The 16,373-nt window shown below is 38.0% G+C and overlaps 1 protein-coding gene across 9 annotated transcripts; it reads right to left on the bottom strand.

Moving 5' to 3' along the window:
• Nucleotides 1-790: 790 nt before the first annotated feature.
• LOC109856285 (probable Rho GTPase-activating protein CG5521) lies at nucleotides 791-15,013 on the bottom strand. 9 transcript variants are annotated; one of them, XM_020431369.1, is made up of 29 exons: nucleotides 14,883-15,013; nucleotides 13,525-13,635; nucleotides 13,277-13,294; nucleotides 12,839-13,010; nucleotides 12,401-12,752; nucleotides 12,026-12,303; nucleotides 11,649-11,943; nucleotides 11,187-11,557; nucleotides 10,887-11,109; nucleotides 10,593-10,800; nucleotides 10,377-10,508; nucleotides 9,698-9,946; nucleotides 8,852-9,042; nucleotides 8,645-8,743; nucleotides 8,280-8,564; nucleotides 8,069-8,194; nucleotides 7,812-7,979; nucleotides 7,382-7,438; nucleotides 6,934-7,044; nucleotides 6,679-6,837; nucleotides 6,277-6,444; nucleotides 5,834-6,197; nucleotides 5,596-5,744; nucleotides 5,336-5,511; nucleotides 4,780-5,239; nucleotides 4,414-4,700; nucleotides 4,179-4,315; nucleotides 3,883-4,008; nucleotides 791-3,003 (listed from the first exon to the last, which is right to left on the bottom strand). In XM_020431369.1, exons 1-29 carry the CDS (start codon nucleotides 14,986-14,988, stop codon nucleotides 2,843-2,845), a joined length of 5,739 nt encoding a protein of 1,912 aa, XP_020286958.1. In that variant the 5' UTR covers nucleotides 14,989-15,013; the 3' UTR covers nucleotides 791-2,842. The 9 variants fall into 9 exon arrangements, with proteins under 9 accessions (XP_020286958.1, XP_020286961.1, XP_020286959.1 ...); XM_020431372.1 differs by having other exon boundaries at nucleotides 3,883-3,981; XM_020431370.1 differs by having other exon boundaries at nucleotides 12,410-12,752.
• Between the last annotated feature and the right edge of the window lie 1,360 nt (nucleotides 15,014-16,373).

Below are 16,373 nucleotides of genomic sequence, written 5' to 3'. Positions count from 1 at the left end.
TAAAGATGATTGTGTATATATATATATATATATATACGTCTTATATTTTTAACTCTTAAAATAATCATTATTGAATCTTATTACACATGCGCATCCACACGTCACACACGTATACATCTTTGCATAAATATATTTAAATACATGTAAATAGCGATAATTTTTACATACATATAGAGATAGTTGTAATACGACGTTTTATTCTTGTAGAAAAAATAAATCGGTGAAAAATTATAAGGATCGTTCATTGGCTCCTCTCGTTTCTTCCGGCGAAGAGAACACACCGAACACTATTTATTTCCCCTTAAAAAAATAAAAGACTTCTTTTCTTCCACGTGTAGAAATTCTTTGTATAATTTGGTGTTTATATAATCCTAACGCATTCGTTTTACAGTTCTATGTCGAAACTAAAGAAAAATATACGATATAAAAAAGAGAAAAAGATATTCGACAATGCTCCCTAATGTGTTTGAGGGAATTACTCTCGTAAAATTAAATAACAATAATAGCGTTAGCAATACTAATGAAAGTATTTGATTAAGTACGTTTTTTTTTTTTTAAATACAATTAGTAAAAGCACTTTTGCGTATGACGATGATGACGATGATAATATAAATGAGAACTCTTTTCATATACATATATAGTATATAGTATATAATATATAATATATAATATATAATATACATATATATATACACACACACACATATACATATATACATATATATATATATTATATACGTATACATATATACATATGTATATATGTATATATATGTACATATATAGTTCATATTATATATATATTTTTGTTTAATACACAATTATTATGCTAATAATGTATAGCGATGTAACATGACATACATTTCGGAATAATCTTGACTTCGGAAACATTTTTGAATGCTTAACAATTTTATATACAATACATACACAGGCGCTTCTTCCTACCCCTTGTTATAAATTAGTGAAAAAATAATGCTGCTTTGGCCATAATCTCTTTTTTTCTTTTTTTCTTTCTTTCTTTCTTTCTCTCTCTCTCTCTCTCTCTCTTTCTCTCTCTTTTTGCGCATTGGTAGTTATTACATCTATATTTTCGTTGCTAATACCTACACTTTTAAATGTGTTCGTTTTTTTTACGATCTTCAAAATGGTCAAAAATTTTCTAATTACACACTAGTGTTCGCTTATCGCGCGCGATAAGTGTGTGTACCTCTACAAAAAGTCTCATCTCGCATATCGGGTCTGTTACCACAATATAATCCTGTGTTACATATAGTCTGCCGTTGTTTTTTTTTTCGAGTTAGTTAATAGTTTAACAGATAACATCTAATACTTTGATTATTATCACTGTATGAGGATGATTCGTGCGAAAACAAATAGCCGTTTTGCTCGTAAAATCTAAATTCAACGTGTTGTAAATGGAATACAATTAAATTCATTTACAAATTCAACTTTTCTTCTCTCATCTCGATTTTGAAATTCGCAGTCAAAACTTTGCCTTTGCATCTCTTTTTGTGTGGCTCTCATCTCCTCAACATATATCCCAAAACTAATTTGTTTTTGACTTGCGTATTTTGCAAATAAAAGAAAGTCATCACACACAAAATAACACGCTGACTTTTGGAAAGTAAAACATATTGGGCGATTGTTCACCTTCCCTTTCTATCTCTCTTCATTATGTTTACTAAACAAATCAAAAGAAATGAAAGAGATTTCGCTTATTGAAATACATTATGTAAAGTGTGTATAAAAAGTAGAAAAAAGCAAATTGAGTCATGATTTGTGGAATGGCTTATTTTCAGTAATATATTAATTAAAATCACATGAGTTACGATGTGCGCATGTGGAATGTATTAACTGTTTAACTTTGTTTCTCTGAAACTGCTTATCACTTTAACAAAAATGTGATAATTATTTATTTGCCTTTTAGCAAATCGAGTAATTATCGAATTCGACGTTTTGTCCCCCTCCCCCCAGAACGTGATCTCAACACACATGTGCACGTACAGATACGTACTTAAGCTAATAAGCTATATATCACGCGAATAACATTCAATTGTAAATTGTCCTCTCCCGCATTTGTGTCTCGCCAATTATAATAATAAAATAGTTTAGTTTCTATCTTTTCTATTTTTCTTTACACGTTTACACGTGACAAATAAGGTAGCTACAAGGCCATATAGCAGTACTGCGGAGCGTTCGGACGATGACATTAGTATCTCTATAACTCTCGCTACTAAACGTGATTTCATAAGAGATAATATTGTATGAGAAAGTTTTAGTATAGAATTTTTACTCCAATGTTGTCGCGAAGTACTCGAAAAAAATGTAACCTTATAGGAAAGTGCTGTACAATGTAATATATTATAACTGTCTCTCTCTTTCTCTCTGTCTCGACATTGACGAGAATCTATATTGAGAAGTACATACACCCTAGCTTTATATCTTATAGTTATAGTTTGATAAATTCATCTGTTTTTTTTTTTGACTTTCCAATAAATTAATCACGTTGCAACAAATAAACAACGATCTGTACATTTAATATAAAAAGTAAATCTATAAGGACGGAGAAAAACAGAAAACATTAAGGCTACAAACCGGAAGTTCGATCCTCCGCTGTGTTGAATAAAATTTTTGTATCTGAGTGCTGGCCAAAAAGTATATTCGCCAAATTTGTCGATTAAATCATCAATCGACGCGCGCAAAGTACTGACGCAACGGTAGAAATTCGTAACTACTCAATAAATCTTTTTCTTTTTCGTCCAAAGGATTTTTTTTTTTTTTAAGAGTGCAGCATTCAAATTCACGATGAATCGAACCATCTCCTCGATAAAAACACAGCCTTTTATTTGTATCTCGGACTGTCTGGAGGAGTCGATTGCGTGTTAGCTCTCTGTTTTGGTCCAGTTTTAAAGGACATCTTCTTCACGGGCCTCGGTGAAATACCGTGAAGCGTAGTGTTCTCGGGGGTGTCACTGCTGAACCACACCCTGCTTCCGTCGGAAACTGGAAACAAATGTCGAAAAACACGCTCGCTCAGTCAAGATTTTGTGAATCATCATCGGCCACGCCGAAAAAGCCGCGTAAAAAATTAGCCAGAAGAAAAAAAGAAACGCTTGTGTGAGAGAAACAGAAAAAAAAAAAAAAAAAAAAAAAAACAAGCGTGCGGTTGAACAAGAACAATGCATTAATAATTATCTTGCAGATTGCGTATATATATATATATATATATATAAATTATATTCTTTTGTAAAAGCACAATATTTAAAATACACATAGCATATAAAACAAATAAAATAAGTAAATATTTATATAATAAAATAAAAACATAATAAAGTAAGTAAATATTCAAACACGCTACTTTAGTGCTCACAAATTGGGAAGATTACCTCTGAGTATGTTTTGCAAGACTTGCCATAAATAATAAAATGTTAATTAAGATACATATGGAAATGTTAAAAAGAAGAACTTTGACATGGTTTTACTTTAACGACAGATTAAATTTTACAATTAAAATGTAATTTTTAAAACACACAAAGAAGTAGTTAACAATTAAAATTAGAATCGTGAGAATTTATAGAGAATACTTTCTCCGTTAGAACATCAATTTACAGCATGTTGTCTGGATATCGGCAAACATATCAGCAACGTGCTCTGCAAATTGATGTTCTAACGGAGAAAGTATTCTTTATAAATTCATATTACATCAAATCCTGACGACTTTTGAAGTGTATATACTTAACGGATAGACAGAGACGTAGGATACAATTGTCAGATAAAACGTTGGAAGAGAAAACAGCACGGAAATAATAAATAACTAATAATACTACCTTGCCTGGTGGTGTTACAAGAGGTGGGTGGGGGTTAGTGGACTGAATTAGTCACCTCTATTCGCGCGGTTGTCGCTGCTCGCCGCGGAACTGCCGCGCAAACCAGAGCGTCCCTGATGCGAATCTATAAGCGCTGCCGCGAGGTTCGACGACGCTGTGGATTGCACGCTTGTTGTAGATCCTGATAGTGTGTGATATGTTCATAATAATAAACTTGTACACACAAATAAAAATACGTATACATATATACGCACATTGAAAGATTTAAAAAAGATTTTGTTCTTCAAAACAAAAAAATTAAATATTAAATTAGAGAATAATATAGTTGTGTGATGCTTCAGTGATATTCACCTGAAACAGACGAAGCTCCGCTGAACGGGCTCGGTGGCTGTACCGGCGAGTAAACATTAGCCGTAAACTCCTCAAACGTAGTGGCCTCTTTATGATTTCTTATGACAGTGTCGATGGATCGCGACCGCTCCTCGTAACTGAAATTTACATTTAAAAATATGTTAAAATGAAATTTAATAAATCAGTTTACGTTACGTGTGACATGTAAAAAGACATGACTTGACGAATTGCTTACTAATTTTGATATAATGTGAGGGTAGATCTTTTCGCCCTGCTCGCAGCTAACGCCGTCGTTCTCACCAGACCCGGTAACACCTTATCCTCCACGATGCACTCGTCGAATAGAGGTCCGAAAAACGGAATCTCTGATTTTCGCGAGATCTGCACGCGGTAAAGCTTGTTCTGCAGAGGATAAATCACTATCAAAACGTCGCAAAACTCCGTAGGTATAATGTCTCTGCGATAATCTCGCCAGTGCTCCGACCAAACTATATGGATTTCATCGTTGCCAAGGTGACGCGTCTGTAATCAAATCGCTTTATATAAATATTTTGCACTTTGCGAAGTGCTACAGATGCATCAAGTTGCGTCAAGGAAATACCTTTTGCAATAAACTTTCCGGACTATCCGACGGCATCCTCGTCGCGACATGAAAGAGGACTTCGGTGAAGGATGTGGCATAGTACGGCGCGGTAACGCCGGACGCTTTACCGGGCACCAGCCCACCGAGGAAACCTGTATGTGATTCCAGCTCGACCTCCCACGCGAGTCTCGCGACGAAGCTCTCGTACTCCTTGCTGGCAGTGACGTTGCTCAGTATGGAGTTCTTGTCTTCCTGACCTTGGCTAACGTAGATAACCGCTATCTTGTGTGTCTCCCTGGATCGTTGACTGTCGAGATTACGAAGCTCGCGCAAGAGCTTCTCGTTTTTCGCTAGCAAATGCAATTTTCTACGCTGTTCCCAGCCGGACAGACCAAGATGCGAAAATAGGAGACGGCAGTGATGAAACGGCGCCGGAGGTGGGCGACACGACGGCGGGCTGATCGCCGATGCGCTCATACTGATATTAAAATTTACATATTAAAATAAAAGTATTTAATTTTTATGTAATTTTGTGAAATATATATTATATGCTAGAAGATAAAACACGTTCAACCTGATGTGCTGATTCCAACTGTTGATATGTTCCTGTTCCGCATTTCTTTGACTCAAAATCGTGGCAATAGTCTCGCTTTCGAGGAAATGTCCCTGAGGTGGATTGGCAGGTGCGTTGAGAGCAATTTCTGGATTAGTCAGTACTTCTGGACTGGTGTGTCCTATATACTGAAGGAGCTGAAAAATATTCAATTCTCTAATGAGAATCATTTCGAATTTTCAAAAAACATTTAAAGCTTTGGTAACTTCACCGTAACTTACATCGTCCAAGTTGTCCATGTCGCTCGCGGCATTTGCGAAAGTCGGCAATATGTGGGGTTCGCGATGTCGTATCGTGTGTCTCGGTGTACAATTATGAGGTGTGATTACGCTGTTTAAATCATCCGTGTGAAATTTCACGCTCCAATCAACTAAAATCAACGTCAAACTTACGTGTCTCACTTTGTTCTCAATGAGATAAAATTGTGTTACATAAAAAAAACAAATAAGTTATCAATACCAGGTTTCGCAAACGGCAACGGCAGATCGTCGTCCATAAACGGCTGACTGTATAGAATCGAACTGTCCCAAGAAGCTTTCCCAGCGAGATCACGCAGCAAAACTCTAACCAACGAAGGAGCGGTAGTCAAACCGGCTGTGACACCCCCGCCTGGCGCGTCCAACGCCGCCAGCTCCACTAGCGACATTATGATCGAGTTCGAGAGCATCAAGAGTTGTATGTTCGGCGCTTGAAACACGGCGGAGGACAGCTCGTCGCCGTCAATTCCAGGAACGTCGTCCAGTTCGACAACCAACGACGACAAACGCGCGGCTCCGATTCCCATTGGAAAATGTCCCAGATGATTGATTAAATGCATTATCACCTGTCCGAGGTAAACATTAATTAAGTTCGTACGTGTATTTATAAAGTGTATATAACAAGGCAAAAAAATGAGAGTTTACCATTTTTGCTGCCAGTTGCACGGATTGAATGTTTCCCTTGTGAGGTGATTTCGAAGAGGGCTCGTCAATCAAATTATCCAAAGTGATGTTGGGATCAAAATCGTCATCCTCCTCGTGACTGCTCTTCGCGATCTTGCCAATCTTATTTTGCACTATATTATTCAACACCTAAAAAAAAACATCAAACAATATATCAGATTACTCTCGAAACTCTGATAAGGTGAACTGAAATGTTTACAAAACGTCGATATAAAAAAAAAAACATGACACTAACGCGGCTCAAAAACCCGAAAACTATCTTCAGACATTGATCAAACAGTATATAGAAAAAATGATATAAGAAATCTCTGTGTATGTGTAATATATACAAAAACAAAAATTGTAATATTTTTATATATTAACTGTAAATATGGTCATCAAGAGGGGTTTTCCATGAAACACTTGTAGTAATACTGTTGGTCCTAAGTGCATGGCCCATTCGCCCAGGCAGAACAGCATAGACACTGTCAAAGGTCCGCGCCTTTCTCGCGCTGTCATTCGGCCGAGTGTGTCCGATAAAATCTGAACAATTTCAAAATATATTTCAAAAATTAAAAAAAAAACCACTCATTTTATACCTTTCTATACGATATTCTTAAATCTTACAGTAAGACACACCTGTATTATTTTCGATGGCACGTTAGGATATAATTCTAGCAGCACGTCGGCCTTGTCGCAGAGTAATAACAAGGAATCGCACGCGACTTGAGCAACCGTGGCATGCGAAGCCTGAAAATCAGAATCGGCACGACTGTCAAACATTTATCAAAAACTTGCTACGCAAAAACGATAAAGAGTAAGTTTTGTTATAGTTTTTATTGTTATAACATCGAATTAGTAGCGTAGAGAGTTTGCTGATTAACAAGTATGCGGAACACGTCAAAGGCATCATCGCGCAGGCTGAAACACAACTTATTACTTCGCACATACAACATTAGGCCATGCAAAGTGATAGATACTCCTCGTAAGACGTGTAGGCGTCAGTGGAGAGAACTGTGAAAACGTCACAAGATAAAACGGGCCGACACAGCTACATCGAGGCTGGGGGGAAAAAAAGAAAGACTACCTGGCTCATCATGGGAAAACAGAAACCAGCTCTGTGACGCTCTGCTCCTTGCATCCGCTGTCAACGACGCTCAGTGAAACATTCGCTTTTTTTTCGTCTTACTATACTATGTTGCAACACACCTGCTTAGCTTAGATATTAAGGAGTGCATTTTTTACTGTTAAATATAATATCGTTTAGAAAAAATAATTTACATTTTCATGAAAGTAGCAGCGATACAAGTCTCGAGTGATGTACAGTTGAATATTTTAAGTGCAAAAACTCTATCAAGCGATCAAAATAATAAAAGTTCCCTGCGTCATGCATTCTACTTTCAAAAAACTCTATGGGGCTCGGTTAAAATTGGTGCATTACTAGGCACTTTTTTTGTGATTTCATATTATTTCAAATGTATCTAATAAAGATTTAACAGAGAAATTTGCATTTTTACCCTAAGTGCAAGGAGGAGAACAGTGACAGCTTCCGGCACTTTCGGATGTTGCGTCTTGTAGCACAGTTCTTTATACACGAACATCGCAATACTTGATAAGGCCACGCATCTCGCAATTCCGGTAGGTTCTCGCCGACAACTCCGCATAAGTATCGTCAAAATATGTTCCTATGTAAAGTTCACAAACCATTAAATTGGCAAAAACCTGTTATTTTGAGGCTATTGTTAAGGTGTTACGTGCGTGAAGGCATCGTTACTTTCGCTTCGGGACACGTCATGGTGACGATGTTAGATCCGGTCGGCTGCAGCATCGGTAACTTCATTGTTGCAACAGGCAGAGACAACAACGAGCCGATAATGGAAACAGCTTCCGTCCTCGGCGCCTGGAAGCAGCGTAAACACACACCGACGAAAAGATAAATATATCACATCTCAGTTGAAACAGTCAAACGTGTATAAATTACGCACTTCAACGTCCTGACTGCTCAGTATCATGTTGGCGGCGTGTATGTAGTCCAGAATCAAAAGACTCGATCCGGGCAGATTTAAACTGAACAATCTGGGTCCCGTATACTTCACGAGCACATGAAGAACTTTGCTGTCATTGCTGACGATTCCACTGTGAACGGCGCGATAAAAGAGCGTCAGATGTTGTTTCGGCAAACTGATGTCCAGCGGTTGTACCGTTAGCAGACATATGAGACGATACGCGGCCAGTTTGCCAAGTTCGTATTGCTCGGGAAGTTGGATCGCCTAAAAACAAAACAAGAGAATATTTCAAAAAGATTTCAAATGTAAAAAAAAAAAAAAATTATTCACGTCATCGCACGTACCTTAAAGCACCAAGGTGCAATGACTGTTAGAGGCGGAATTAATTCCGGCGCTGGTGGCGTTGCTTGATTATCTCCGGACACTCCTTGGTTTAAACGTATCTGAACGCACGAAGAAGAAAATAGAAATACCACAAATAATCGACACACGTTTCATTGTCAATGTTAGTTACGTATTTCAAAGCTGTATATCGAGTATAAGTCTCTTACTTTGATCAATGTTTGTGTGAGCTGCACGAGATAATCCATGACTTGGCCATGCAAAACGGGATCCTGAATGTTATTCACATCGCCCAACGCCGACAACATACGTCGCCACAAAACGACAGCCACATCTGGCAACCATCCACGAACCCCTCCACCCGCCATAACTGATCTTCTCTCAGACGCATCGTTTGTATCTGTGCGTAGGATCAAACAATAACTGCTACATGTTCGTCAATTTATCAAATTAGATCAGATAAAGATTTAAATTTTGTTTGCAGTAAAACTTTAAGTTGCAAGTAAAAAACATATATATATATATAATACTGACAATTCACTGCACAATTTATAAAAAAATTATGAAACATTATGAATTAATTTATTTATAAATTATAAATTATTGTCATTTACGCATTAAGTCAAGCTTTTGCATTTAAATATTGTGCAACAAATAAAATTGTTATAAGCTTAACATAAGAATTTGATAAGATATAGACTCGCGAAAAAAAGCGGAAAACCATCACTGTCTAAAAAAAGCATAGGCTTGTAGTTAAAAAAAAACATTTCGATTCTTTACTTTGATTCAATATTAGAATTTCTTGCTTTGACTGCATAAATAAGCGATCATCAAAGCATAATGTATTGTTAATAAAAATATATTCACTTAATATATATATATAATGGGATGTTACACAAAGAAAGAAATGGTTATTAATATAATATTAAAAGACAGAGGTAAAATGATTCTTCAGTAATGTGCTCACACTTTGTGACAAACAAACAAACAGATTTTTTGTATATTGTTGTGTGTGCGTGTAAAGATTGTAAAACTACGACGGACCGTATACATACCAATGCTGCTACCGTCAATATTTTCTATCTGTATCGGGCTATCTTTGTTGCTATCGACGCCGCTGCTGGGTGTCGGTGACGGGCATCGCGGCGACGGCGGCTCGCTATCAACTACAACAATGCTATCCAAAGACTTGGCGCGTCTGCTGGAGGACATCTTCCGACCGGTTGCCGCCGACGATGCCGAAGAGGATGCCGTGCCGCTTGACAGTAACCGCGCCATATCTTGTTCTATCGATAGCGGGAGTACTGCACGTGTGGAAATTGTTTACACTTAATCAAGAAGTAGGACAAACACTTGGCGAAGATGTATATGTACTTGACAAAAAAAAATTGTTTCGGTTAAAACATTGATCTCGTGAGCGACATGTCGAGTATTAAAATTAGAACAAGCTGAACAACGACGGGCGCTGTGTGTGTTACAAGTGTGGCGGGATCTATGAAAAGAGAAAGAATGAAACTACTTCGTGTGTCCATCTGAGCGCGGCGCACAAGGAGGCGAGTTATTTTTGATCCGGTATGTCAGCGCCAAAGCGAAAAAAGTAAGAAACTGTTATAAATAAATTGCGCACACTGTCACAGCAACACAGAGGACACTACCAAAGAGAGAATTTCTCGCCAGAATTCCGAGGAACTTTGAAGACAAGACTGCAAGAGTTGATCGCGTTCGTTGACCTACCGGGAATACCGCTGTGTATCGTGTGCGTGCGCTGCCTGTGCAGCTTCGGTCGAGTTTTGCTGTTGTATATCGTGTTGTCGCTCGCACTACGCGGCAGCGGTCGCACTTTCCTCATATCGCGCAGCGGATGATCTGATGAAGAAAATAATGAAGAAATTTATCTCAAAATTATATAAGATAAAACGGCGATCGTTAATAATAATGTTTCCTACGCACCTGTAACGCTTTCCTTGGGCGCTGTGTTGTTTTCTTGATCGACGCTGCCTTTCCGAGGCGGTTGCACGCTTCCCGTCGACGCCGCGCGACTCCCGACTCCACGTCGCTTCTTTGACTTCTGTTCGCTGAGTCGGTCCAAAGGCAGATCGTTTAAGTCCAAGTTATAGACATGTCTCGCCAGCACTCTCGTCAGAGTATCCAGAGTTTTCTATATATTAAAAAACAATTTAAATGATGATTTATGGCATAGATGTGCAAGAGATGGAATTTGAAGAGCTTCTCGTCACACTTTACCGCCCACTCTCGAATTAATTCTTCCCATTGGGTCAGTGACGTCAACACTTCCAGAAACTGGTCCCACAGTTGGGTGGAAATAACGACATTTAGATTGGCCTTGATCCAAGTGACAATTAGAGTCTGGAATATGGCGGGCGCGAGTTTTCCGCCGATGCTTTCCTGATTCTTGCGACGGGAGAACTTGTCGCTCAACACGAGCGATGTAATTTGCAGCAATACTCTGGCATATACAAAAAATTGAATTTAACATAATAAGATCAAGAAAGTTATCAAATCGCGAGAGACCATCGCATGTACCTAAGTAACTGTTCCCACGTTGCTGGCTCCAATCTGGAGTGCATAACAACGTATCGATACACATTCAAAACTCGCTTGCAACTGTCCGTCTGTTCCTCGAGTAACGTCGGAGACGCGTTCGGTCCTGAATTTTCTAGGAAGAAAACGTTCGACGCCTGCGTGATAAAAACTTGTAGAACATTCTGTAGGCCTGCCCTGATGAACAAATTTTCCCGGTGTATAGCACCGAGATAGGAATCGTTTCTCAATCTAGTTTGCCGATAATTCTCAGAGGAGCTCTTCTCCATTTCGGTCGAATCCTTTTTTTGATTCTCTTCCGAATCTCGATCTTTGTGACCGTCTAGCGGTTCTAACATAAACGGAGGAATCTCCTGCAAGATACATAAAAAAAAAAAAATAATATAACAATTTAAAAAAAATTAATAAAATTTATATAAATACTGTTCGGGATTAAAAACTTACATTCATTTGAATCCAATCCTTATAAACGGCAATTGCCTTTCGTATAGCTCCCGCATGATTAAAATCAAGGAGAAACGCTTGTCTGTACAATTCGTGCACAAAATTCACGTTATCTCTATTTCCGTATAAAACGTCTCTAACCAACATGACCGCCGAAACGGCGTTGTCTTCTTGATTTTGACTGTCGGATTGGGACATGGTCGATTCGGGCGACAGTAGATTCGAATCCGTGGAGTTTTGAGTAACTGACACGCGACGTAATTCCGACTCGGCGTTTTCCTCATTTGGCGTTGTGCTATATATAAATAAAGTTCTATAATAACATAAATCAAAATCATGAAAACGAGAGAGAAGACATCGTAATAAAATAAACTCACGTTTGTGAGAGATGCGCAAAGAGTCCGTCCTTTCTAGCGACATGCGTAAAACTTGCGATCCACTTGATCAGAGCTACTTTACAGAGTACGTAGTTATCCTGATTTTGATTCAGAGGCTTTCGCATCGTGGGTAATTCTAGATTGGGTTTGTAAAGCGAAAAGTTGTCGTCGAACTCCGGACAGATGTAACGAAGATACGACGTCTTAAAGCGCTCCAACAAGAACTGAAAAGTTTTGTGCTGTCGTGTCGATTTATCTCGCCATTCCACCTTTACCACCTGATAAACGAACAATTAATTATTGAAAGAAGCACTTTTGTCGTATTTTATCGTAAATTTACAAATGCTTTTGACATATATCATCAATATTATATACTTGAGTAACCATAAATTCCAGCAACGCTTCTAAGAATCTAACGGTCTCGTTGTCAAGCGGCTTCTCCCCGCTCTGCGGTGGTAAGATGGGACCGCCGTCGACTTGACTGACGGGACACTGATTCGGCCCGTTGTCATGAAAAGTGCTTTGCACAAGTTGCGTGTCGTAAAATTCTTTCTTGTCCTCGGAATTGGACGTCTTCGTGAGCTTTTCCTTCTTGCCGTCCGCTTTGCGATCGCATCTGTACGGGGACGCCTGATGCGGTGGAAATCCCGGCACCAAGCTGGCGAACATCTGATGTATGTGTTCGGGAGCATTTTCGCCAAGAGCTTGATACCATAAAATAAAATATCTACAAAAGCAATTATCGTATTGTTATTTGTTACATACACCGCATTCGGAGTAAAACAAAATACACTTCTCGATTATTGCGCGTACCTTATAGCTTGTCTACGAAGTTTCCAACTGTTGCCGGGATGCAAAAGCTTTTGCAAAATTCGCGCCAGACTGTGACATTGCCATCGTCTATTGAGCAGCTCAGGAAGGAGAGTTAAAACCTTTTCCAGGAGCTGCAGCACTTGTTCTAACTCTTCCCTGTGTGCTTTATGCACTAATATAAAAAGAACGAATTCACTGTTTCTCTCCCATCTTCTACGAATTACATTATATAACAAAAATGTTCTTGTAGCAGCAAATATCTCTGAACTCTCCGCGAATATATAGTTAACTAGCTAATTTTGTAAAAGTGACGATCGCACAAATCTTCGTAATTTGATTAATCGATCGAAGCAAAACTAGCACAATTAGAAAGATACTATTGAGAGTATAATAAAGTCAAGCTCAAGGAAATTTGTAATATGATATCAAGTGACTTACCAATATGGAAGGAAAGCTCTGGCAGCAGAATGAAAAGAAATGAAAGAGATGATGAGATAATAATGTGAAAATATTATCGTTAATAAAAAATTCAAGTTTATTGCAATCGAACAAGCAACAATTGTTAAATTATAAATGATGTAATTACATGATATAACATCATAAGCATCGGGAGATCTTTCAAGTTAAGCGGCAGTGAGGCAGTTATTTAGTATTTTGTACATTAATGTTTTTTTGTTTCAACTTACCGCGTTGCCGAAGATTCGCTTCGGCGGACACGAAGCAATCGTAAAGGATGAAGTACACGTGACTGAAATTGCCCTCAAAAAAGCCCTTTGCCTCGTCAGTGTCCACATTTTCTTTAACACACAAATATGAAAACCAAATACGAAATCAATTAAAAATAAGTGATTTCTAAGTAAAATTACATGTTTACATAATACGTAATGACAAAAATTTAGATTAACTAAGGAGATCTTTCTCTTATGACACGTATACCTTATACAGAGATCTTCTGTGGAAATTCTATTACATCATTACTGGTTTCTAGACAAGTGTGCTTATATAGCAAAACTTTTTTCCTTGTACACAAGAAGCATGAAGAACAAGTATGTGACATAATTACACACACACACACGCGCGCGTGCACACAAAATAAAATCATAAAATCTTAGGTTTCAATTAAAATGAAAAATAAAACAGTTTATTGCAAATGATACAGATTTTTTTGCCAATGTAGATCAATATATATAACCACACATATATAAAACATCTGAGTCACTTTTATATGAGTAATACGTAGTATGAATATTAAGATATGTAACAACAAATGTAACTTTAGCTGGAAATAGAGGCCGTGTGTTGGTCACTGTGGTCATGTGCGGTTTGGTGATTAGATATTGAACTACCTCTCATATAATACTTGCAAACCACAATCTTACAATTGCGGATTTGAATTCTGTTTTTCTTCAACTGAGATGTACAAGTAAACAATGTGTATCTATATGAAATAAATGACAAAAACATCACAATTTAACTTTTTTTTTTTTACAATTATGTGTTTGTGGTTTATAATTGTTTATTATAATAAAAGTTTGATAAAATGTTTTTTCAAAATACTTTTGAATACAATTTTTAATCTATAAACCATGTATCACTTTTTACAAACTCTTGTTAGTAGAATTCTATCAACACGTATGTTTTTAATTTAAAAGAGTTTAATTTTATTTTATTTTACAGCATCAAAACTTTTTGACATTAGTTTTGAAAGGCAACTTCAGTTCTTTTTAGCATGTAATAAAAATAATATATACTATTTTCTCCAGGATTCAGCTGAGCATACAAGGATCAGCGACTATAAACTGCCATTTGTCAATGAATACAACAATCTTCTAAACGGCGCACAGAATGAAAGGAAACGTTAGCAGTTTTTGTGAGCAGAAAATATCGTTACGGTTTACTCTAAAGAATCTCCGCTAACACGTAGGATCAAGCAACTGTCAAAGGTATGTGTTCTCTGCCCTTGCACACTCATTTTTTTTCGCAAAACGCTCAGACGAACAAACACTATTCGTCACTAGGAGGCGAAGCGACCGCGTGTCCTTACCTAGCACGATCTTTAGATGCTTGAAACGCGTCGCGCTGTCCTTCTTGACATCCTGGATCTTGAGCGTCGACTTTTTGACGTCTACATGAAGCTTCTTGCTGAACATGGTCTCGGTGCGAGCCGCCGGCGGCCGCGGGCGCAGGAACAACCATCGACGACGACGACGGCGCCCGGGACGGTCCGCATCGGTGCCGGCAGGCCAGGCTCACGTTCGCGCATTCGCCACCACCATCGCCAGCGGTGATGACCACAGCCTCGCTTTTTCTTTATCGTGTATCAGCGTCGAGTGTCTCTCGCATACACACCTCCGATCAGATGTACGCGATGACGGCCATCTTGAGGGGGCAGTCGCGCAACCAGCGCCGCGCGCGACGGCCCCTTAGGGCAATGACATCATTCGTCGTCGTCGTAGTCGTCCTGACCGTTGAAATAGTTATCGCAATCGGAGAAAAAAGGCCTAGCGATGTCTTTTAATACTAACAATGAGAAACGGGAATTCGAAGATGCGCGAGAACAATCGGTTTTTATTGGATACAGATTTTTAAAACAATATCGGAAGTTTACTTCGCAACCTTTCACAACAATTGAAAACTAAAAAAGTAAATATGTAAGTATATATTGATACTTAGAAAATTAGTAGAGTTGTATTTTTAATTTTAATTTTAAGATATATATGGAAGTTTTTAATAAAAAAGATTTTTAATACAAAATGATATTATGTGCATTGAGTTTTGTGAAACGAGAATTATTATATCTTGTACATGTGAATTCTTTGACTATTATAACCGTGAATCATTAATCAGACCGTAGTTAGTATTTTGATACTATAAAAAAAATGCTGAAGATTAACAACGAAGACGCTAATATCCATTAACCATATAAAACTATTATCGCAATGACGCGTGAGAATTGAAAAAACATTGCTGGCGGCCTTTATGTTTCACTTTTTTATTACTTAGGCGATGGAGGCGCTGTTAGTCTTCATTACACGACGAAGTATTGTGAAGATAAGAAAAGTAGGGATATCAAGTTCAATAAGAGTTATTAGGTCGGTATTTGGTCGGCCATAGTCAAAGACCAATTTCATAGTTCAAGTTTATTTTTAAGATCGACTTAAAACGCTGTACGAGTCATTTTATTGGCTACAGAGCATCTCAAAATAAACTTAAAACGAATTTAAATATAAGGTCCGTTCGTGAATATCGATTAAAGTATGAATTATTGTTACTAAAAGTTGAATAGGCGCCATAATAGTCGATCGACTTTTATCGATCGAGCAACAAGTACGGCGAGAGATCGATATTCGATTCTCACTAGACGCCGATTCGCGTTGCGTTGCGGCTGCATTATAATGCCGGAAGTGATGTCAAAACAGTCGTTTGGTCACAAATATATGCTTTTCGTGCGGCCGCGAAATGGTTTCGAGAAGCAAAGAAGATTACATGCACTTTGTCAGAAATGGTAGCGTAAGTCGGCAGAAGAAAGTAAAAT

This window comes from Pseudomyrmex gracilis, unplaced genomic scaffold, assembly GCF_002006095.1.
Source record: "Pseudomyrmex gracilis isolate BER0280 unplaced genomic scaffold, ASM200609v1 scaffold_113, whole genome shotgun sequence".
In the NCBI taxonomy this organism is placed as follows: domain Eukaryota; kingdom Metazoa; phylum Arthropoda; class Insecta; order Hymenoptera; family Formicidae; genus Pseudomyrmex; species Pseudomyrmex gracilis.
Note: the sequence above shows the minus strand (reverse complement) of the source record. Positions and strands in the feature narration are given on the sequence as shown.

What these genes read in the sequence shown, in the direction of transcription:
- LOC109856285 (XM_020431369.1), bottom strand. Translation starts at nt 14,988, where the DNA reads ATGTTCAGCAAGAAGCTTCATGTAGACGTCAAAAAGTCGACGCTCAAG. An exon ending in GTTTTCCCATGATGAGCCAG is followed by an intron (nt 7,045 to 7,381) that starts GTAGTCTTTCTT and finishes TCTGATTTTCAG; the next exon opens with GCTTCGCATGCCACGGTTGC. An exon ending in GTTGCCGTTTGCGAAACCTG is followed by an intron (nt 5,745 to 5,833) that starts GTATTGATAACT and finishes CGTTGATTTTAG; the next exon opens with TTGATTGGAGCGTGAAATTT.